This window comes from Callospermophilus lateralis, chromosome 1, assembly GCF_048772815.1.
Source record: "Callospermophilus lateralis isolate mCalLat2 chromosome 1, mCalLat2.hap1, whole genome shotgun sequence".
Taxonomy (NCBI): Eukaryota; Metazoa; Chordata; class Mammalia; order Rodentia; family Sciuridae; genus Callospermophilus; species Callospermophilus lateralis.
This window is the reverse complement of record NC_135305.1, coordinates 155,675,451-155,699,726: the sequence shown is the minus strand read 5'-3', so window position 1 is coordinate 155,699,726 and position 24,276 is coordinate 155,675,451. Positions and strand designations below refer to the sequence as shown.

The window sequence follows — 24,276 nt, the reverse complement described above, 5'->3', positions numbered from 1 at the left end:
AAAGACCAAGGACAATGACCAGTATTATTAGTGGTGTATACACTTTAGCTATAATAATTACCCATCTCACAGCGTAGTTGTTGATAGAATCAGATGAGATGTGAGAGTAAAGCATTTTACAAATTATGCAATAAAAGCAGAACCAATTGTGCCAGAAACATAGTTAACTGCCCCCCCCAAAACAAACAAACAATAAAAAACCTAAATGACCTAAGCCATGCAGAGAAGCCTCTATTTAATTAAAAAAATCCCACTATAACTAGGAAGACTACTTTCGCAAAAACCACTGACCTTGAAGCTTCCTCACCATTAACTGAGATAGACCGGGACCATACAACATCTAAGAGGAAAGAAAATGCAAAAGGAACAACTGTCCAATGAGAGAACATCTCAGATACTGTTTCTCAATTCTTTGATTTTCCAATATCAGGGTAGTAAGAGGACACCGACGTCTACCTTAGAGCCTGCGGGTTGAGGTAAGCGTTGTGAAGTCAGAATCACATAAAACGCGGAAGGCAAGATACAGAGAAAACCACAGGCAGATACAGAAAGGAAAAGCACGCCAGCAGCCCAGCGGGCCCCTCTGACACCAACCATTGCTGTCTCTTCGCTGCTATTTTAGGCCCCAAGACCCCATTCCCCCGCCTCCCACGTGTGCCCAGAGCAGCTGTTTCTCTACCAAACAGCTCTGGACTGGGAGTCTGGGATGTTGGGCCTCGGCCTGGATCTGGGTGACCTTGCCTCAGTCCCTGCCCTTCTCTGGCCCTCAGTTTTTGTCCACGTGCACTGAAACCCACCTAGTCCAACAACCCCGAGGCCCAATTCCCTTAAATTAAGTAAACAAACAAACTGGAGGGGTATTATCCCCGGGGTGGGGGGAGTTCTACCACCCTCATGCTGGAGCCGGTTTCCACTTGCAAGGAGACTTTCGGGTCTCTCTCCGAGAGACCGTAATAACGCAGCCGGAGAGCAACTCTGTTCTCTACGCAGGATTCTTCCTACCGGGCCTGCCTGTCAGGCCGGCTCTGCTGACCAGCCGCTACCTGGAGCACGCCGCTTCCATAGTAGGGCTCAGGAAGGCTGGGCCCGCGACTACGCGAGGCCCGCGGCTGCGGCCTAGTGGCCAGTGCGGCCGCCCCCCGCGCCCGTCCGCCACGCGCGGTCCCTCCGCGCCTCTCCTGAGTCTTCCCCCCACCCTCGGGCGCCCTCGGCTTACTGGGTTGGCGCCCAGGCTGGCCCCAGGCACTCACCGTAAATGGGCCGGAGGCGCCTGTCGTTAGGGTCCTGCACATGGCCCCGCGTCGCCATGATGACAAGCGCAGAACCGCAGGGCGCACGCGCGGGGCAGGCCGCCGGGAAGGGGCTGTTAAAGGGCCAGCGTCGATCTCGCTCCTCTATCGCGATAGTCGAGGTCCTGCGACGGAATGCGCCTGCGCAGAGAAAGAAGCGTTTACCCCGCCACACACCCGCCTCTTTCCTAGGCGCAGCCCTTCTTGTTTTGTTTCCTTGGTAGAATAATGTGGCGAGAAGAGCTGGCTTTGGGGAGTGAAGAGAGGAAGGGAAGAAAGCTCCCAAAGTTAGGGCTAGTCTGCTCTGTTTGTCCTGTTAACCCTGTGAAGAATCAGACTTGGTTTTGATTGTTGAGGAGCCGCGAATTCCTCGAGAAGAGCGACCCTCGAGGAGAGGAGAAAAGTGCGGGAAAGACGACTGATCAACAGTAAATATCTACCAAAAATTCTTCAAGAACCCTCTAACTCTCTCCCCGGAAGGATCCTAGATGAATAGTAATCAGCATTTGCCTAGACACTGTTGCAAGCTCTTTAAGTTCATTTAATATTCATAAAGGTAGAATTATTATTATTCAATTTATAGATTATTGAGTATCTTTTGACATGGTCTTTCAGTGTTCATGGAACTGTATTTGTAGTGGGAAGACAATAAGTAAAATGCTATATTAGAGAATGATAAGGTGCTGCTGTGAAAAAAATGAAGCAAGGGTTGTTGGTGGGTGGACAGGGAAAGCCCAGCTGAGAAAATGATAGCCAACAAAGAGTTAACCCGAAGTGGAAGAGGGAGCCTGGTTGGTGTGCAAAGCTCAATGAGGTCGTGAGCTAAGACCACGTCAGTCCTCTTCACTGTGAATCAAACCTACACTGTGAATCAAATCTCCGTCTTTCTGCGACAGTCCACCCCCTCACTGCCTTATCATAGACCCAGCACAGTTATCAGTCTTAATGAGCCAGGATCAATTCGTTCTACTGATATTATGTCTTCTCTTCTCTTCCCTTTAACTGCCCCCAAAAATGATATTCCAGCTTTAGGTGACATCAGAAACATGAGTTTCCTAGAGTTATATCCCCAGAGATTCTAATTCAATTACTCCAGAGATCATTTTTTTTTTTTTGAGAAATACTAATTAAGTGAGCTAATTCAAAAGTCTTCAGAATCCAACAGAAAAGCTAGCTTTCAATTGCAATTAAAATTTTAGGGCTGGTCCAGCACAGTGGTGCACACCTGTAATCCCAGCAACTTGGTAGGCTGATTCAGGAGGATCACAAATTTGAGGCCAGCCTCAACAATTTAGCAATTTATTGAGACCCTGTCTCAAAAATTAAAAATGACTAGGAATGTAGCTCAGTGCCCCTAGATTCAATCCCCAATATAAATAAATAATTGGGGCTGAGGTTGGAGCTCAGTGATAGAGCTCTTGCTTAGCAATCATGAGACCCTGGATTCTATCCCAGAACAACACCAACCAAAAACAAACAGACAAAACCTTAAATGCACATATACTGAGGGGGAACAAAACATAGATCAATGGAATCAACGGATATTGAGTTACTTAAGAATGCTGGTGTGCAAGTATAATCAAAGAAAAAACCTAAAAAACCCTCTAGCTTTATTTTTTCCCAAAGTATTTTATTAATTCTTTTTAGTTATACATGACAGTAGACTGTATTTTGACATATTACACATACATGGAGTATACCTTCCTTTTCTTGTGCTTTTACATGATATGGAGTTACACTATTGTGTATTCATATATGAACATAGGAAAGTTATGACCAATTCATTTGTCTTTTCCTTTCCCATCCTCCCTCCCTTCCCTATTCCCCCTCTGTCCAACCTGGTGAACTTCCCCTCCCCACCATTGTGAGTTAGCATTTGCATATCAGAGAGAATATTTGACCTTTGATATTTGGGGATTGACTTATTTCACTTAGCATGATAGCCTCCAGTTTCATCTATTTACTGGCAAATGCCATAATTTCATTCTTTATGGCTGAGTAATATTCCATTGTGTATATATAACCACATTTTCTTTATTCATCCATCTATTGAAGGGCACCTAGGTTTGCTCCATAGCTTAGCTATTGTGAATTGAGCTATTATGAACATTGATTTGGCTGTGTTACTCTAGTATACTGATTTCAAGTCCTTTGGGTGTATGTGGAGGAGTGGGATAACTGGGTCAAATGGTGCTTCCATTCAAAGTTTTCTGAGGAATCTCCATACTGCTTTCTAGAGTGGTGCTTCATTAGCTTTTTAGTAAACTTTAAAAATCATTAATTTTAGAGGTCACACTGTTGAACAAAATATTATTAGTCTGTTGATAATCCTAATAACTGCCTAGGAAAGCTTGCAGTGGGATAGGAAAGACTCTATTAAAAAATGTGATGATGAAGGAAATTCAGAGGGGAGTGTCCACTTTCCTTACCTCCAAACCTTAGGTGAGAATCAAAGCAGAGTGACCTTTGTTGTAAAACAAAAATATGCACAGGGTGCAGTGCTGCAGTCTGGCTGGGCACAAAATCACAAGCCTCTCACAGCCTTGTAGATTCAAACAGCAATTCTTTATTCCCGAAACTCTCACCGGCACTCTACATGCACGTTCTGGGGAAAATCCACACCTCCACCAGGCTCTGCATCCCAAAATACTCTCTGAATCCTGCGAGAACTCAACGGGAACTCAAGGAGCAGGCAGGTGCCTGAGGCAGCAGAATACACCCTATTCCCAGCAGGAATCACCTTAAACCTGGAACCGCCCTAAACCCAAGGAGCGGGATATTCCCTATTCCCAGCAGGATACACCCTAAACCTGGACCCATCCTAATCCAGCAGGATCCTCCCTAAACCCGGATCCACCCTGGTCCTTGAGCAGGGTCACCTTACTCAAACATTCATGCAATGACCTGGGTCCAAGGCAAGCCCATTTCCACAATGGAGAGTCCTCCCTCTAAGCAACATGGGGTAGGCTGACAAGGAAATTGCCATGTGTCATTCTTACTTAGCTATGGCTCTCAGCAGTGCAGTGCTCATGCCTGTAATCCCAGCAGCTCGGGAGTCTGAGGCAGGAGGATTATGAGTTCAAAGCCAGCCTTAGCAACTTAGCGAGGCCCTAAGCAACTTAGTGAGACCCTGACTCTAAATAAAATATAAAAAGGCCTGAGATGTGGCTTAGTGGTTAAGCATCCCTGGGTTCAATTCCTGGAACCCAAAAAAATAATGATGATAAAATAAAAGCACGCACTCATAAAAATTCACCTACACAATGGGCATGCAACATATCCTGTATATTCCCCTTCACCAGCCCTGCTCATAGAGCCTCCATTGTATCCTGGCCTGCCATCACCAAGGAGTATGTAAGTAATAAAATGTTCAAACCCTCTCTGTTGAGTCTTTCTTTGGCATCAGTAAATAGTAAGCTGGGGGATTCACTGCCTTGGGGCTAAACAATTGGCAGAGTCCAAAAAGGGGGACATGCTGAGTTGACTCTAGAGTTAGGAAAGGACATGGGGTCTATGGGGGAAATCCTGAAATGGCCACAAGCCTTGATGTGGTTGGAAGTGGCATTGCTACTGGAGGGATGGGGACCACCACATGAGTACAGGGGCACACTGAAAATGTCAGTGAAAGGAAAATAACAACCAAAGTACTAACAGGAGAGTGAAAGGAAAGAAAGAAAGTATGATAAGTGGCATGGTCCCTGCTGTGTCCATTAGAGTTGGCCATAGACCAGGAAATAGCTACTCAGGCTCAACTCCATAGAGTACAGGAAGAATTAAAACCAGAAAGAGATCCACTTAGCACAGGGTGACAAGAATGTGCTGTCACAGCACTTAGAACTTGCAGAGAAGCACCGGTTGTAGTGGTGCACACCTGTAATCCCAGAAACATGGGAGGCTGAGGCAGGAGGATGGCAAATTCAAGGCCTAGCCTCAGCAACTTGGAGAGGCCCTAAGCAACTTTGCAAGACTCTCTCTCAATTAAAAAAAAAGTGGGGGGACACTGTGGATGTGGCTCAGCAATTAAACACCCCTAGGTTCAATCTCTGGTATCAAAAAAAAAAAAAAAAAAAACTTGCAGGGAAGCATCTGCAGGTCAGGTCATGACATGCTATTGTTCTAAATTCAGGGGACATCGTAAGCCCAGAGACTGTATTAGGAAGATGGTGACTAGTGAAAACTGGGACCTGGGACCTGCAAATATGGGGTCCACTCAGGGAGTTCACTAGTTCCAGTGACTCAGAAAGTGAGATGAAGGGTGAAGATATAATAGAAGCTAGACAAGCAATGGTCCAAAAATTAAAGACCTGGCAGGAGCTACCTGAAGGGGCAGATGCAGATTTGCTCGTCAGTCCAGAGATACTTACATATCATCATTAGACAAGATTCTCACCATGGAGCTGGTGGAATTAGAATCAAAGTTCAGGCAGAAGATGAAAGTGTGCCTGGGCTATGGCTGTGGCTCAATGGTGGAGCACTTACCTAGCATGTGTTAGGCACTGGGTTTGTTCCTCAGCACCACATAAAAAAATAAATAAAATAAAGGTATTATGTTCACCTACAACTAAAAAATATATATATAAAAAAAGGAAAATGACAGGCAAGACATATATTCTGCCCAAAAAAAAAAAAAAGAAAATGAAGGCATGCCTTCATGGCTGCTCTACTTGTAGGACACTGGAGCAGATGAGATAACATTGAATGATTTAGAATTCTCTAAAATGGCTTCAGGTCAATGCCACTTTTGAAAGTGTAGGGCCATTACTAACATGACTGCTTCTCATCACCTGCAATATATGGCCATATTCAGGAGATACTCCTACACCCAGAGGCCCCTGGGGCTCTATGGAAGAACTACAGAGCTATTTGCAGGAGCTGGGGATGAAACACTGTATTTATGTGCAGCCTTTCCCAGGACTGGACAGTATGACTTTCACTGATGGAATGAGGGATGCCATGTATAACATGCTGCCCTGTCACTATTATCCCCATTAGTAGGTCAGTGCCTCCAGCAAGCAGTGCAACTGATAGCAGACCTAGCGGGAGAGAGATTGCAGGAAAAAAAAAAAAAAAAAAAAAAAAAAGGGAGTCTGTAAAACTCAGCCAAACCCAGAAGGACCACTTTGATACTCCCATAAACAGGTGTGGGTGAACTTAATAGCAGCAGGAGTGGGTAAAAAGCAAACAGATGAACAACCTAATGCCAACCTGGTACAGTTATGGAAACGATTACCAAAGGACAGAAGATTTTAGTCATCACCTCTCAATAAGGAAAAGAAAAAGGAGAGAGACCTAAAGGTAAAATGGACTCCTACTCCAAAAAGAAAGAAAGACAAGCTTCTCCTGTTAAGAAATGTAAGAAAAACAGAGCTCACAGCTCACCGTGAGTTGTCTTTGAGCCTTTGGTTGTGAGTTGACTAGGTGAAAGGTCGAGATTCACTGATCGAGCCCTGTCTCTAGACCAGGGGCCATATATAGAATTGGCAATGATTGGTCTTCAAACGAAATTCAGAGCTAACAGCATTAGTGGACAAGAAAGCTGGGTGTCCATTGATATAGGGTAATCCTGACAAATTCTCAGGGAGGTGAGCTGTTATCAACGGATTTGGGGAAAAACAGTGAGAGTCCAAGCCATAATGTTGACTGCAGCTTGGATGACTGTTGCCAATACATTGTAAATATTGATATCTTGTGGGGTAAATGCCTACAAATTACCTTAAGGGAGTTTCATTTGCATTGTTGGGAGATTAAACATGTGTCAGCTGTAAAGCCAGTATTATGGGGGCATGCTGAACACACCCCTATTGTTTTGCCTGCACCCTACTGAATTGTTGCCACCAAACAATATGGGCTTCCCAGTGGCCATCAAGAGATAATGGAGACCATACATGAATTGGCTAAAGTAAACATAATTTGCCCAATCCACAGCTCTTTTAACTCTCCTAAATGACTGGTTAGAAAGCAGAATGGAACTTGATGCATGGGAGTGGATTACAGAGAATTAAATAAGGTGATCTCACCACTCTATACAGAGCAGTTCTCAATATAGTCACTATTCTAGAAGAGCTAAGTATTCTTTTTTTTTTTTTTTTTTTTTTGGTGTTTTGGAATTGGTTTATTTCAGTTAGCCTCCAGTTTCATACATTTACAGGCAAATGCCATAATTTCATTCTTCTTTATATCTGAGTAATAATCTATTGTGAATATATACTTCACATTTTTCTTTATCCATTCTGTTGAAGGGAACTGAGGTTGATTCTATAGCTTAGCTATTGTAGAAGAGCTAAGTATTCAACTGGGAACATATTGCTTCTTTTCTTTCTTTTTCTTTTTTCTTTTTTATTTTTTTTGTACCAGGGCTACTTAACCACTGAGCCACATTCCTAGCTCTTTTTATGTTTTGAAACAGAGTCTCGCTAAATTGCTGCTTAGGGCCTCACTAAATTGCTGAGGCTGGCTTTGAACTCATGATCCTCCTGCCTCGGCCTCCTGAGTCACTGGGATTACAGGAATGCACCACTGTGCCTGGCTTAGTAATGCCTTCTTATCATAGATATAGCCTTGGAGTCAAGACCTATCCTTCATATGGGAAGACCAACACTGGAGGTTTGTTGGTGTTACCTCAAGGACATCTCCAATTACCCCACTTTGTATTGTGGTATGGTAGCAAACCTGGTCCCCTTTGCTGGTAAATTATTATATAATGTTCATATCTGATTCTCTTTCAGTGCTCACCAAGGCTACCCCCATGCTTTTGACTCACTTGCAAAGGAAAAGATGAACTGTGAAACCTCATGAAGTGTGGGGCCCTGACTTATGGATGGAATTCTTTTTTTTTTCTTTCTTTTCTTTTCTTTTCTTTCTTTCTTTCTTTTTTTTTTTTTTTTTTTTTTTTTGAGACAGGGCCTCAGTAAGTTGCTGGGACTGGCCTTGAACTTGCCATTCTTTTGCATCTGGCTCCCTAGTCACTGGGATTACAAGCATGAGCCACCATGACTCACTCATGGGTGAAATTCTTGGGTATTGGTCCGGTAAGACAAAGGTTGTACCTCAGGCTGTTAGTCGAGGTTTCAGGTGTTTCCACTTCCCTACATACTAAAGCAAATGCAATAATTTGTGGAGCTACTGGGTGTGGGAGTGCTTCCCCCCCGCCATTTGACTCGCTCATTACAACCCCTTTATCGTCTGGTAGAAGGGGTATGGTAAGGGACTAGACTGTCTGGCGTACAGAGGCTTTTCATCAGGCCACATGAACAGTACAACAGACACAAGCCCTAGGGGCGCTAGGCACATTGAAACCTGCTGAATGTACCACCCATGTCACTCCAGACAGCTTTGGATGAGGGTGTGGCAGCGAATTAAGGGACATAAGACCCCCCACTAGATGTGGCTCAGTTTTAGTGCACCCTTATAGAAGGGGGCATAAAAAAATGTTATAGCATGTTAGAAAGATATGCTGTGTGCCATTCATACTGCTCTTCTTGCCCTGGAGCCCATCTCCAGAGGAGCACTGGGTGAGGTCATATTATTGGTGGAGATAAGTTGACTGGAGGAGGCCCCAACAGAGGAAATTGCCACTTGGCTACATTACAGGTTAAAATATGCAGGATGAAAGACTGTGGGCAGCTGTGACAGGCTGGGGACTGCCCATAAATATTGCTGATGTTGCTGTTGCATGCCAGACTGTTTTGCCTGCTCTCAGCGCTACCTACAGTGACCGGATGCCACCAAGGTCATATCAAGAGGTGGCATCTGCTGGGCTTGGTGGCCTGTGTCTATAATCCCAGTGGCTCAGGTGGCTGAGGCAGGAGGATCGTGAGTTTAAAGCCAGCCTCAGCAAAAGCGTGGCATTAAGCAACTCTTTTAGAGAGCCGGTCTCTAAATAAAACAGGGCTGAGGATGTGGCTCAGTAGTCGAGTGCCCTGAGTTCAATCCCTGGTACTGTCCCCCCCAAAAAAAGAGGTGGCATCCGTCTTCAGCAATGATAGACACACTACATTGGCCCTCTCCCATTATCAGAAGGGGCCAAATATGCATTGTGTGGACACTGTTATGGCTTGATGCAAGCCTTCCCCAGCAAAAGTTTCCACCAAAAGACAACTATTAAGGAACTGATCAGCCGAGTGCCATGTATGGCTCATCACAGGTGATTGAGAGTGACCAAGGAAACCATTTCACAGGCCATGACACATCAAAGTGGGTCCAAGACCAGGGCATCCCATAAATTTTGCAGCTGCCATACAATCCAATAGGAGCTGGAATAAATGCCCTGCTGGCCCAAGCCTCAGGACTCAGGGCAGCTGTCTGCAGGGTTGGGTTGCCTGCCTACCTGAGGCTCTCAGGACATTAAATAAGAAACCCAGAACTCAGCAGTCTGCAGCCATTTCTATGTTATCTCACCCAGGACCACCACAGTGGAGGTCACAGATAAAGAATACATCCACTGATTTTCTTAAACTAATGTGGGGCACAAGGAATAACTTACTGTTGTAGGGTCCTCAAGACATTATATAGGAAAAAAGAAGTATTAGATAGCCATGAACTGTACAGGTTAGCCCCCAGTGTTTTGCCCTACTGACTCCTTGCAGAGCGGGAGAATACCTAAACTGATAAGTAAAGCCTCTGAGTTGGGAACATGGCCCTCATAAGTACAGGTGATGACAGGGAACAGTTTGCATTAGCTTAAGATAATTATGTATTCTAGAGGTGTCTTATTCCTTTTATACTCTTGAAGTACAAACAGATGTTAGGATGGAACACTTACCCAGGCGAAGCTACTGTGCAGGCTCCTTTACTAACACAAGATGATACAGTGTAAGGGTAAAAGAAATTGAAGTTAAAGTGTAAAAGTTAAAGTGTAAAAGACGGGGCATTGTAAAGTTTCTAAGCTGCAAAGCCTGAGTTAAAAAGTAAAGGACCAGGTATTGTTAAGTTCCTCTGCTACCCCCAAAACCTGAAATTCCTGTAGCTGTTAGGACAATACCCGAACTGCCCAGTAAATATTCCCACTAACTCTCTGGTTGTTCAATAACCTAGGACCCTGTGTAGCCTGGCACGTAGGCATTCAGGCCCCAAAACCAATCAGTTTGAATGTGTACCCCGCTTAGGAGTGACCAATCACCCCCGCCCAATCTGTTCCCGCCAATGAATGTACTAATCATGTCTAAGGATTGTTGTTCAATTTTCTGGCACCTCATGATGATTTGTTCTGATGTATGCAAAGCCCCCGCCCTCCTCAAAAAGTGTACTTAAGCACTGCTTAACCTCGGCTCTGGGCTCTTGGCTGCTCTCCCTTACTGAGTGAGCCGGGAGCCCCAGCGCGCTGGAATGGAATGGATCCCCAATAAATCCCCTTCTGAAATTGCATGAGCTGTCTCTTGGTGGTCTCTTCCTCCGACGTTTCGCTGGACCCTTACAACAGAAGCCTGGATGCTGCCTCCTGGAGCTGATTCACCATTTTTAGTGTCTATTAAATATTTGTCATATTCTCCACAGGTCAGTGACAAGTAACCTATTCTAGACTGGAACATAAGTTGCACATCATGCCAACCAGACCAACTGTTGGATCTTCTCAGAACACCCTGTGACTGAAACACAAAAACTTCCCCAACCTGCAAAAGAGGTGGAAGGGACTTACTGACACAAAGCTGGACTGAACACAGTCACCCACCAAAATGGCCCTCATAGGCTTACGCTAAACAAAAGGTTTTTGCTTTGATTAGAAAGACATCACATACCTCTGGAGTGCCTGAGACGGCTTTCTTTTGTGTCACCAGTATGGTCATGATAACAAGGAGGTGGGCTTTCTATCTGACCCTCTGGGTGAGAACACCATCAACACCACAGATCTCCTCAGTCTCTCACCACCTCACTCATGGGTTCCCCCCCCTGCTGTGGATGTGTGGACCGTGTGGACGGCCTTCCCTGCCTTATATATCAAGGACAGGATGATATACTTAAGGATGGCCTTAGATCCCAGCCCAAGTTCTGCCTCTTCTGCCATATATACCTAGTAACTGGGAAAGCATGAAGGTGCCAGGCCACCTGTGGTTCCATCCATTAGCTCCGCTTTTCCCACAAGCTGCAGAGATGATGTGGAAACTCAGGTCTCTGTTTAGCCCCCCCCCCCACAGGGCTCAAGCTCTTCCTTAGCCAAAATATGTCACAACCTTGTTAATGGAGGAAACTACACAGATAAGAAACTACACAAAATAGGATTGCATTCAATATGCTTATGACTGCGCAAGGCAGAGTATGTGCATTCTTGGGGACAGAATACTGTGCTTATATGTCTGATAATGAACACAATATTACCCATGATTTAACCCATGTGTGTCGCGACCCCTTGCCCGCAAGGAAGACGCAACTCAGGAATCTTCTTTCAGCAGTTTATTCAGGCCTTGATTTAAGTATCTTTTAGTGACTCCCTTTCTTTCTTCTTCTTCTCTCTGAGGGCCCAAGCACAGCCTAATAAAGCCTCCCACGTACCAATCTTAAGCTGCCGGGTGGGTCTTTCTTATAGGGTGGCAAGAGATAGCGTGCCAACTCTCCACAAAGGAATTTGATTTATCACAGGCCACAGTGGAAGCCGGCGCCATCTTCTAATGGCGGCCACAATTTACAACAATGGCTTACTACACATGTGTCTAAACAAGTGAGTGTTAATGATGTCCTTTCCATTGATCCTTTTCCCTGGACATGGTGCCATCCGTTCTATGTTATCTTACTAGCCCTGGCATGCCTGCTGATAGGTTCTTGATCTCTGAACTAATATTGTGGATTACACATGCAATGTGCCTCCAGAGACCTGTCCTGAGGGCCTTGGTGGAGACTTGGGATGGTGTGAGATTGTGGGGGGGCTTATGGGGATTCAAGGCACTAAAAGGGTAGAGTGTTAGGTCACACACTAATCAGAACCTAGGAAAGCTTGCAGTGGGATAACAAGGACTCTAAAAAAAATGTGATAATGAGCTGGGCATGGTGGTGCATGCCTGTAATCCCAGCAGTTCGGGAGGCTGAGGAGGAGGGATTGCAAGTTCAAGGTTGATGTCAGCAATTTACCAAGACACTCAGTAACTTAGTGCGAGAGACTATCTCAAAACAAAAAAAATAAGAAAAAGGGCTGGGGATGTGGCTCAGTGGTTAAATGTCCCTGGGTTCAATCCCCAGAACAACAACAAAAATGATAATGATGAAACGAAGAGGCGAAACTGGCCACTTCTTTTATTATCTCTAACCTTTAGAGGAGAATCAAATCAGAGTGACCTTGTTTGTAAAATAAAAGTGACTAATAAAACAGCTGAAGAGCCACTGGCACAGTGGGCATGCAACCTGCCCCATATATTCCCTGGGCTTGGAGGCACAGGTGCAGATCTCTGCTTCTCAACCTGCTACCACCCTGGACTGTGTAATAACATGTCCAACCCTCCGGCTTTAGTCCTCCAAGTTCTTTCTTTGGGGGTGAATAAACAGCACACTGGATGGAGTCTTTGCAGCCCTGGGGCTGAACATTAGCCCCCTGCTAGTTTTGCTGTAGATGACACTTTTGATGATGACATTGCCTAAGTTACTTTTTTGGTGTTTTTGGTGGGAGGGTACCAGGGATTGAACTCAGGGGCACTCAGCCTCTGAGCCATACTCCCAACCCTATTTTGTATTTTATTTAGAGACAGGGCCTCACTGAGTTGCTTAGCACCTTGCTTTTGCTGAGGCTGGCTTTAAACTTGTGATCCTCCTGCCTCCGCCTCCCAAGCTGCTGGGATTATAGGCATGCACCACCATGCCTGGCCTTAGTTACTTTTGAGGAACTTGAAAGTCACTTTTGCTCCAAGTACTGACAGTTCACTTAGGCCTGAAAAAATGTCCAACAGGTGGCAAAAACAGGAGGAAAACATTTGTCCTCTCAGCTCTCACATTGTATTGGCCTCCTTTGCTACCTTAATCTTTGGATCAGATGGCAGGTTTCTGTTCACGACTAAAAGGCTCAGGGGTCACTCCAGGTAAACTGGGCTAACTGGGCTGGGCAAAATAACCACACAAGAGACACAAACACCTTTTTCTTTGGGGTCGCTGTGATGGCTCCTCTGACCTTAAGGGACCACAGGAAGAGAGAGGAGAGAGAGAGAGAGAGAGAGAGAGAGAGAGAGAGAGCGCGCGCACACACACACACCCCCACCCCCCCTCCCCCCCACCCCTTTTATTGAGGAGAAGCTATTCAAATGAGGCAAGGAGTCAGGTTTCAGGGGGCTGAGTCTATCTTCATGATGTCCACTGTCAGCAGGTTGACTGACATCGGGGTAGGCCACACCCAAGGGCACAGTAAAAAGGGGACACACACAAGGCACTTCCATGGAACATTTTATCCTAAACAGGGCAAGGGGTTATATTACAAAGGAACAGGTGAGCGTAGCTTCACCCATGGGGCTGTAGGAAGACAAGCCTGGGCAGGAAGACACAAGTCACTCAAACCCTAGAAGAGCGGGGCAGTCTAGCAGCATGGGTGCCTGATGCCACATGGCCCAGCAGGGGAGTTAACTTAGTCACATGTGAGGTTGGTCTCCCACAATAAGATTTCTGCTCAGTTTTGCAGGTAGAAGTAGAAATTTAACATTTAAGGAATGTTTATCTGGGGCTGGAAATACAAGATTGATCTAAAATTACATAATCTCTCTCCAACTCCTTTAAGGCTAAAAATACTAAAATAAGGGTAATTAACATATTTTTGAAATTTAATGGGGGCATCACAACCTGTGATTTTGTGTGTACCAACCATCAGGATTCACAACATCCTATTCCACACTACTGGAGAGGCACTTAGAAGTCTCTGGTTGAGTCCTTTCCTAACATAAGCCCTGCTTCTTTCCCCCTTACCTGAGGATAAAAGGAGCTTGAAACATTTCCCAGGGCACTAGCTTACCATCTTCTTGTTTTCATGGCATTCCAAGTATTTTTTTCCCCTCATTCCAAAAACTTGCCTTCAATTCACCTCTTTTCTTTTTTCTTTAAAAAAAAAAAAAAAAAAAAAAAAAATATATATATATATATATATATTTAATTTAATTTTTTAAATAAATATTTTATTTATTTATTTTTAAGTGGTGCTGAGGATCAAACCCAGGGCCTCGCACGTGCTAGGCGGGTGCTCTACCGCTGAGCCACAATCCCAGCCCTCTTTTCTTTTTTAAATGCTTTTTTTTCTTTTTTATTGCAGATGAACACAGTAACTTTATTTATTTTTATGTGGTGCTGAGGATCAAAGCCAGTGCCTCACAAGTGCTAGGCAAGTGCTCTTCCACTGAGCCACTACCCCAGCCCCAACTCACCTCTTTTCAAGCATCAAGTAAACAGACTTGGTTTGGTAATACTATTTTATAGTAGGGTGACTATCAATAGGTGAATATAAATAATGATCATGTACCAGTTATTTCATTAAGCTAGAAGAATAAATTTTGAAAATTTTCACCATAAAGAAATAATAAATGTTTGAGAAGATATGTTTAACCTGATTTATACATTAAATGATGTATACATTACATGGTGCTGGGTGCAGTGACATATGCCTATGATCCCAGAGGATCCTTGGGAGGCAGAGGCAGGAGGTTTGCAAGTTCGAGGCCAGCCTTGGCAACTTAGTGAGAGAGGCCCTGTCTCAAAATAAAAAATAAAAAGGGCTGGGTATGTGGTTCAGTGATTAGGTGCCCCTGGGTTTAATTCCTAGTATCTAAATAAATAAATGAATAAATACAAATAAAAATTTTAAAAATCAAAAGCATGGGGGACGTCATGAGCATGTCAAAGAGACATTTAAGCTAACTTAAATAATCTGAAAGAGCTCCCAACAGCCAAAACTGGAATTACTTGAGCAATAAATGAGTAACCTGGATGGGTATGGCAGTGCTCACCTGTGGACTCAGGAGTCTGAGGCAGGAGGATCACTTGAGCCCAAGCCTGGGCAACATGTAAGATCTTGTCTCAGAAAAACTCAGGCCTTGCCTCAGACACCAAATACAGAATCAGAAACTCTAGGACTGGGACTTATCAATCACTGTTTTTACAAGCCCTTTGTGAGCTGTGATTCAGGTGACAGTTTGAGAATCACACTCTCTGATTTAGATCAGAGATGGGCAAACTATGACCCCTGGGCCAAATCTAGTTTACTCCCTGTTTTTGTGAGCCAGTGATGGTGTTTATATTTTTAAATGGATGAAAAAAATAAAAATGATGTTTTATGACATGTAAAAAATATGTAAAAGTCAAATGTCAGTGTTCATAAATAATTCTCATTTGTGATGTTAAAAATCAAACCCAGGACCTAACCTTGTACATACCACATACCAGACAAGCATTCCACCATTGAGCTACACCCTCAGCTTCCAATAAAGTTTTACAGAATATAGCCATGACCATGCATTTCTGCATTATGTATGGCTGCATTTCTGTTTTTTTTTTTTTTTTTGCATAGTAGGAAATTTGGAGGGATTGAACCCAGAGTCATTTTACCCCTGGGCTATATCCCCAGTCCTTTCTAGTTTTATTTTCATTGATTTGTTTTTTAATTTTTGGTACCTGAGATTGAATCCAGGGATGTTTAATCACTGAGCCACACTCTCAATCCTTTTTAATATCTTATTTAGAACTGGGTCTCATTGAGTTGCTTAAGGCCTTCCTAAATTGCTGAGGCTGGCTTTGAACTCATGATCCTCCTGCCTTATCCTCTTGAGCTACTGAAATTACCAGTGTGTGCCACCATGCCAGGCTCTATTTTTATATTTTGGTACAGGGTCTTACTAAATTGTCCAGGCTGGACTTGAACTTGCCATGTTCTTGCCTCAGCCTCCTGAGTAGCTGGGATTTCAGGTATGCACCACTATGCCTGGTCAGGATCTCCCTAAGTTATTTAGTGCCTCACTGAGTTGCTGAGGCTGGCCTCTAGCTTGTGATCATCCTCCTGCCTCTGCCTCCTGAGTCACTGGAATTACAGGCAAGTGCCATGGCACCAGGATATGGCTTACATTCCTGCTACAACAATAGAGCTTAGAAGTTGCAACAAATACTATATGGTTTACAGCCCAAATTATTTACTATCTGGTCAGTTACAGAAAAATTTTGCCAGCCCCTGCTCTGGGTTAATGGAAGGATTTAACTCCCAGAATGAAGTGGCCAGGCAAAATACAACACAATATTGATATGTATTATTTTATATATTTATATATTATTGTTTACCTGAAATTCAAATTTAACTGGGTGTCCTGTATTTCTGTTTGCTAAATCTGGCAATCCTACCCCAGGGGCAACTCTATGCATCCAAAACTAACAAAAATGAAAGTCTGGCCAGGTGTGGTGGCACATACCTGCAATCCCAGCAGCTCAGGAAGCTCATGTGTTCAAAGGTAGGAGGATCCTGTTTTCAAAACCAGCCTCAGCTAAAGCGAGGCACTAAGCAACTCAGTGAGACCCTGTCTTTAAATAAAATACAAAATAGGGCTGGGAATGGGGCTCAGTGGCTGACTGTCCCTGAGTTCAACCCTTGGTACTCTCCCCCCAAAAATGAAGGACTGGAACCTCAGGTGGTCTGAGTCTAGGATCACCCTAAGATGTTATTACCAGATATGACCTGCCTGAAATGAGGCTTGGATGAGGGAAAGAGGGAAGAGATCTGGGGTTCACCTTTGGTGCAGGTGAAGGAGGTGGGTGAGTCACTTGAGTTTCAAGAATTTCCCAGAATGGAAAAATACAACACAGTCAAGGGAGGTCCGGGGAAGGCTCCTGGCTGGGGCTGTGCTTACTAAACTATGTTCTTAGGTTACCTTTGTGTCATGGCCTTAAAGGAACCCTGACAGACTTGGCCACCATCTTCAAGCTTAGCAAGGCCAGGGGGTGCTATGGACCTCCTCATAGAAGCTTCTAGAACCTCAGGTCACTGCTTCAGTGGGATAGATTTCCTTTTATCCTGAGAGCCTGTTAAGCATCCAAGTAAGATGAATAGGTCTTTCTCTCTCCCCATTGAAACAGACTGAATTTGGGGCCCTCCCATATGAAATTGGGAAGAGCTTCCTCAGGCTTCCTCAGGCTATGACTCCCCACCTTGACAGGCACCAAAGAAAATGGGAGTGGAGATCGTCCACTTAGGCCTGGCAAACACAGGCTGGCCAACGGTGAGAAGCAATTAGATTGCTTCTCCCCAGTTTGATCAAACTGCAATAACATCCTTTCTCCATCTTTTTTCTGTTTCTTATGTGAGTGCACTCTGAATTCAGCCAGCTGGGATCAAGACAGTGCCCCTGCGTAGGCTGCCAGTAACACCATGCCTATCCCTTGTCCTCAGAGGCTAAGAGTAAAGCAATGGCCCAGCTGTGGGCCAGCTGTTACCTGCTCCCTGGGAGACAGCTTCCACACTCTTTAGCAGGCCTGAGTCATTTCAAGTAACAAATGAGATGACCAAAGGAAGCCAAAGCCCATCCTTGCTATACGATTCAGAACTTGAAAAAAAAAAAAAGTATATATATATATACTTTTTTTTTTTTTGGTGGTGGTGCTGGGGATTGAACCCAGGGCCTTGTGCATGTGAGGCAAACACTATGCCAACTGAGCTATATCCCCAGCCCCAGAATTTGAAAATCTTAGGATGACAGTAGGGAAAATTGCCTGGTATACACCAGGTACTCATTAAGTGGTGACTTCCATTTGCTTAATTTAGATACAAGGGGACACACCCTTAATTTCATAGCAGGTTTATTCTTGTGAGAAACTCTCTTCCTAGAGGACAGTGAGATATGTGGGTGCCTGTGCCTGACCAGCAAGGAACCCAGAAAGGTGGGCCTTGTGATTTGGACGTGGTGGTTCTTGTGTCTTTTCTGTTTCCTTTGTTTTCCTCTTCTGTCTTGATGGATATGTTCTACTTTCTAATCCTAATCCTTACAGAATAAACAGAACTGGGACATATTTCACAGTTTTCCTGGTTGGTTTCCTGCACTTTTGGCAGTAGAATAAATAGCAACTCTGGCTCTGAAATCGAACAGATTTGGCTCTGAATCCAGGGTCTGACATTTATCAACTGTGTGATCCTAAACAAGTAACTGGACATCTTTGTGCCTCAGCTTCTTTATTTGGAAAATTATAATAATAAATGGACCTATTTCACAGAACTGGTATGAGGAATAATAACTGGTATGAGGAATTAATATAATAATATTAATAAGGAATAAGGGTATCTCCTGGGCTGGGGATGTGGCTCAAGCTGTAGCACACTCGCCTGGCATGCGGGCGGCCTGGGTTCGATCCTCAGCACCACATACAAAGATGTTGTGTCCACCGAAAACTAAAGAATAAATATTTTAAAATTCTCTCTCTCTCTCTCTCTCTCTCTCTCTCTATCTATCTATCTATCTCTCTCTCTCTCTTAAAAAGAAAGGTATCTCCCATAATACCTAGAACACAAAGTACAAAATAGACACAGATTAAAGGTACACAGAGCCTGGAACCAAGAGTATTGATAAACTACATATGGTCTTGGTTTGGCTAATAGTTCAAAGTGTAAATATGCTCCATCAGAAAAGGAGAGAATGGGAACCAAAGCCTCTTTCTAGCTCCATCTCTTCTGTTCAGCAGTGGCTCTCCCCAGCATATCCAATTATGTCCACCAGGTGGCACATTATCCAGGCAGTTTTTCAGGTAAAGGATGTTGCATTATCATTGCTGAGTAAAACAGCAAATCCAGGTTTTGTCTGGCACATTTTTATAATTTTTACACTCAAATTTATCAGAGTACAATTTTTTTTTATTTTCTTGTCACTTTAAAAATTTTTCTTCTTAGATAAACATAACAGTAGAGTATAGAGGTACAATTTATATACCGTAAAATTCACCTTCATAAAATATTAGGCTGATCACCTGTAATCCCAGATAATTGGGAAATTGAGGCTGCTGAGAGCCACAGTTGAGTTGGAATGGCTCCTGTATTTTGCCAATAGTATTGATTGACAGGCGAAGCATTACTATCTGCCTCTGCCACTACTTTGCAGTTCTCATGCTACTTTGGAGTTCTCATGGGGATTCCCAGAGAGTTCCCATTGGTTGGGGAAGTGCAGGAGGAGGGATTTCCGGAGGATATTTCCGGTGGCTGGTTCCTGGACGAGCCGCGTGGGGTTCAGGATACTTCCTGGGGAGCGTGTGTGGAGTGTGCTGGTGGAGTTCAGAAATAAAGTTTGTTCCTGCTTCAGTGGCTTGTGATTTGTGCCCAGCCAGACTGCGGCATTTGGCGGCCCATGCCGGGAACGCCTGAAGCTCGGGGGTAAGTGAAATTGCTCGCCCCTAAGGGAAGGCGAGAGAATGGGTGACCATTTCAAAAAACAATGTGTTCTTGTTTTGATTTGTTTTGTTTTTGTTTCAAGCTGCCTATCCCTAGAACTCTCTCAGGTAAACTGGGAAAAATGGTTGGCTCAAGGTTTGAAGTTGTTCGCCCCTGAGGAAGAGATAGAAATAGACCACAAATGCACATGTCAAGAAAATAGGAAAATTGATACAACGATTTTTTGTTCCGTTTTTGTTTCATTCTGTTTCGGTTTTGTTTTGTGTTATCTTATTGGGTTGCGTTATCTTTATAGTAGATTAGAAATTAGTAAAAAACAAAGCGAAAGAGTGTTAAGTAAATTGTTAGAGGTTCAGACCATGGAAAAAGACATTTTAGATCAAGTAAAAGAGAAGGTCTCTCGAGCTAGTCTGACAGAGGAAGAAAATTTAAAGGAAGAAAGCTTAGAGGAGAAATAGCTATTAGGGAAAAAGCTACAACAGGAGGCTGCTACTAACACTGTTCTATCACCAGAGGGTGAAATTCAACCAACAGCTCCACCTATAGAGATGGCTGAGTGGCCCTCAACCCTCGTAGTTGATAGATGGGATCCCTAGACAGGACCTCAAAGATTAGCATGCCCTGTACTTGAGAAGGCAGGAGGGCAGCGAATTCACCGTGCTTTAGATTTCAAAACAGTGAAGCAGATAAAGAAGGCGGTAACAACCTATGTTCCTCAAGTACCCTTCTCTTTAAGCATGGTCGAATCCATTACCAACTTGGACATGACGCCAGCAGATTGGGCTAGCATGTATAAATCTGTGCTAAATGGAGGACAATATTTGTTATAGAAGGTTGCCAATGAGGAATTTTGCATGGAGATGGCTAGGCAAAATGCAGCAGCCGGTTACCCTCAAAGAAATCTAGATATGTTGTTAGGAAAAGAACCTTATGAGGGTCAACGGCAACAAATTGAATATGATCCTGCTATATATGCACAAATTGCTTCAGATGCAGTTAGGGCATGGAAGACTTTACAAGGACATGGAGATTTACAAGGTCACTTATCTAAGGTAATACAGGGAGCTAATGAACCTTACACTGAATTTATAGATAGGCTTATTCAAACAGCTACCAGAGTTTTTGGGGATACAGAACAAGCAATGCCATTAATTAAACAACTGGCTTATGACCAAGCAAATCATTGGTGCAGAGAGGTATTAGACCATGGAAACATGGAGATTTAAACACACATATTAAATTATGTAGAGACATTAATGAACAAGGGCAAGTCTTGGCAGCTGCAGTACAACAGGCTTTACATGCCAGGCCAAAAACATGCTACAATTGTGAACAAACAGGACATTTTAAAAGGAGTTGCCCCATAGGAGGAGGGTTTAACAAAGCTAGGTATCAAAGGAGTAGAATACCGGGTATTTGCCCATGATGCTGTAGAGGGAGACATTGGGCTAATGAATGCCGTTCTCAAACCACCATAGAGGGTACTCCATTACCAAAAAATGGACAAGGACCAGGTGTTCATCCGCGATATTGTGGAGAAAGGCATCGGGTTCCATTGCCAAAAAACGGACAGTGGGGCCCAATGCTCCAGGGCCCACCACCTCAAATATACAGGGCACTGGAGGAACCCAGAAACACCATGGAGGAACCCAGCAACACCATCAGGGTAGTGCCCAGGACACATTATCCATCAGATCTCATCAGACGAACCAGAGGGAGCGCAGGGTTGGACATCTGCACCTCTGCCAGAGCAGTACTAACTCCAGAGATGGGAGTTCAAATCATTCCCACAGGAGTAAAAGGACCTCTTCCACAAGGAACAGTAGGCTTATTGTTAGGATGCAGTTCTACTCTAAAAGGACTTATGATAAGTCCTGGGGTAATTGATCCTGATTATGAAGGTGAAATAAAAATTATACCAGTTCTCCAAGAGGTATATCAGTAATTTCACCAGGAGATAGAATAACACAGTTATTAATAATACCCAGCCTGCATGATAAATTTTCCAGTAGTAGTATAGAAAGAGGTTCCAGGGGATTAGGCTCCACAGGTGTAGATTGGGCTATGCTGTCTTTAAATTTAGATTCTCGCCCCATGCTAAAACTAAATATTCAAGGACATGAATTTAATGGGCTACTGGATACAGGTGCAGACCTTAGCATCATATCTCGTCAAGAATGGCCAAAACATTGGCCATTACAACAAGCCACTCAAACGCTTCGAGGCCTAGGAGTGGCAACTAATCCCCACAGAAGTGCAATGGTATTAGATTGGAAGGATCCTGAAGGATGTGAAGGAACTATATAGCCATATGTATTGGATCATCTTCCTATAAATTTATGGGGACGAGATGTCCTAGATCAATTAGGTTTGACATTAACAAATAACATCAATCCAAATGCGCCCACTATTAGGGCTAGACAAGGTTTCAGGAAAGAAAAAAGATTAGGAGAACGAGAACAAGGTATAGCAGCACCAATTCAAATAGATCAAGGAATAAATAGACATGGACTGGGTTTTCAGAAGGGGTCACTGAGGCAATAAAAATTACTTGGAAATCAGAAAGACCAGTATGGGTTCCTCAGTGGCCCTTGACTAAAGAAAAGATACAAGCAGCCCATGACCTGGTCAAACAACAATTAGTGGAGGGACATATACAACCTTCTGTATCTCTCCATAATACTCCCATTTTTGTCATTAAAAAGAAATCTGGTAAATGGAGATTATTGCAAGATTTAAGAGCCATTAATAATGAGATGGTTATTATGGGACCTGCTCAGTCAGGAATTTCTCAATTGTCTGCTTTGCCAAAAACCTGGTACGTTTTAGCTATAGATATTAAAGATTGGTTTTTTTCAATTCCAATTCATCCTGAGGATAGTCCAAGTTTTGCATTTACTATCCCTGCACTGAATCATGAAGGTCCTGATCAGAGATATGAATGGAAAGTACTCCCTCAAGAGATGGCTAACAGCCCACTATGTGTCAAATTTATGTTAACAAAGCAATCCAGTCACTTAGAGATCAAAATCCTGAACTACAAATATTTCACTATATGGACGATGTATTATTAGCACATAAAGATAAAAACACATTGCTAGAATGTTATGCCACACTTACAAATTTATTAAAAAATTATAATCTAGAGATAGCAATAAAGTACAATTAAATTTTCCAATTAATTATTTAAGAGTTCTATTATCCTCAACCATGGTCCGTCCACCAAAAATTCAAATATGAGTAGATCAACTCAAATCACTTAACGACTTTCAAAAGTTATTAGGAGACATAAATTGGATAAGGCCTTATCTAGGCATACTAACAGGAGAGTTGGGACCTTTATTTGATATCCTAAAAGGTCCATCAGATCCAAATTCACCCCGCATGTTAATGCCTGAAGCAAGAAAGGCATTAAAAATTATTGAAACATATATGGAAAATATGCATTTGCATAGAATTGATACAAGTTTGCCTTTATTATTTATTGTACTACCAACAAAAAATATTCCTACAGGAGTATTTTGGCAAGAAGGTCCATTATTATGGATACATTTATCTTATTCTCCTAACACTATTCTTACTAGTTATCCTGAGGCTGTAGGACAAAAATTAATACTCAAAGGAATAAAAGCAGCAAAGGGAGTGTTTGGAATTTCTCCCAATAAAATTATTACTCCATATACTATGGATCAAATTGATGAGTTAGCTAATGAGTTAAATACTTGGGCAATAATCATGTGTAAATCTAATGTTTCATTTGATAATCACTTACCATCTAATCCTTTGTTGTCTTTTTGGTCTTCGCATCCTGTAGTTTTTCCAAAAATTACAAGAAAAACCCCTATCATGAATGCTCCAAATATATTCACTGATGGGTCAAATGATGGAATAGCAGCAGTAGTTACCCCTGATCAAACTTTTACATTTTTAGTACCCAAACAATCAGCTCAAAAGGTAGAGCTTAATGCAGTTTTACAAGCTTTTGTGATGTTTAAAGATTCTGTATTTAATTTATTTTCTGATAGTCAGTATATAGTTAATGCTATAGTATCCCTTGAAGATGCTGGTAGGATTTCTCCTTTCTCTACTGTTTTCTCTTTGTTTTCCAATATAAAGTCTAATCTGGGACAGAAAAGATCCATTCTTTATAGGACATATCAGGGCACATACAGGATTGCCTGGAGCCCTTAGTTTGGGCAACGATTTAGCAGATAAAACTACACATGACATACATATTTTCTCTACACTAGAAGAAGCTACAAATTTTCATAAAAGGTTCCAAGTCAATGCTAATACTTTACAAAAGCATTTTAAAATAATTAAGGAACAAGCTAGACAAATAATAAAACAATGTCAAAATTGTGTGACCTTTTTACCACAAGTTAATCTTGGAGTCAATCCTAGAGGACTGATACCTAACCATATTTGGCAGATGGATGTCACACACTTGCCAGAATTTGGAAAGTTAAAATATTTGCATGTTACAGTTGATACTTCTTCTGGACTTTTGATGGACTCCCTTCATGCCTGAGAAAAAACTAAAGATATTATAGTTCATTGCTTACAAAATTTTGCCACTGTGGGCATTCCAAAACAGTTAAAAACAGATAATGGTCCTGGCTATTCCTCTAACTCTTTTAAACAATTTTGCTCATCATTTGGCATTACTCACATAACAGGAAT

The 24,276-nt window shown here is 43.0% G+C and overlaps 1 protein-coding gene across 1 annotated transcript in view; it reads right to left on the bottom strand.

The window, feature by feature from the left end:
• Positions 1–1,325, bottom strand: part of Naa25 (N-alpha-acetyltransferase 25, NatB auxiliary subunit) — a 73,830-nt gene extending 72,505 nt beyond the window's left edge. Inside the window, exon 1 of the mRNA XM_076854117.2 lies at positions 1,251–1,325. Within this exon, the coding sequence (XP_076710232.1) occupies positions 1,251–1,308 (58 nt within the window). The 5' untranslated portion in view covers positions 1,309–1,325. The remainder of the gene's footprint in view (positions 1–1,250) is intronic.
• Positions 1,326–24,276: the final 22,951 nt, after the last annotated feature.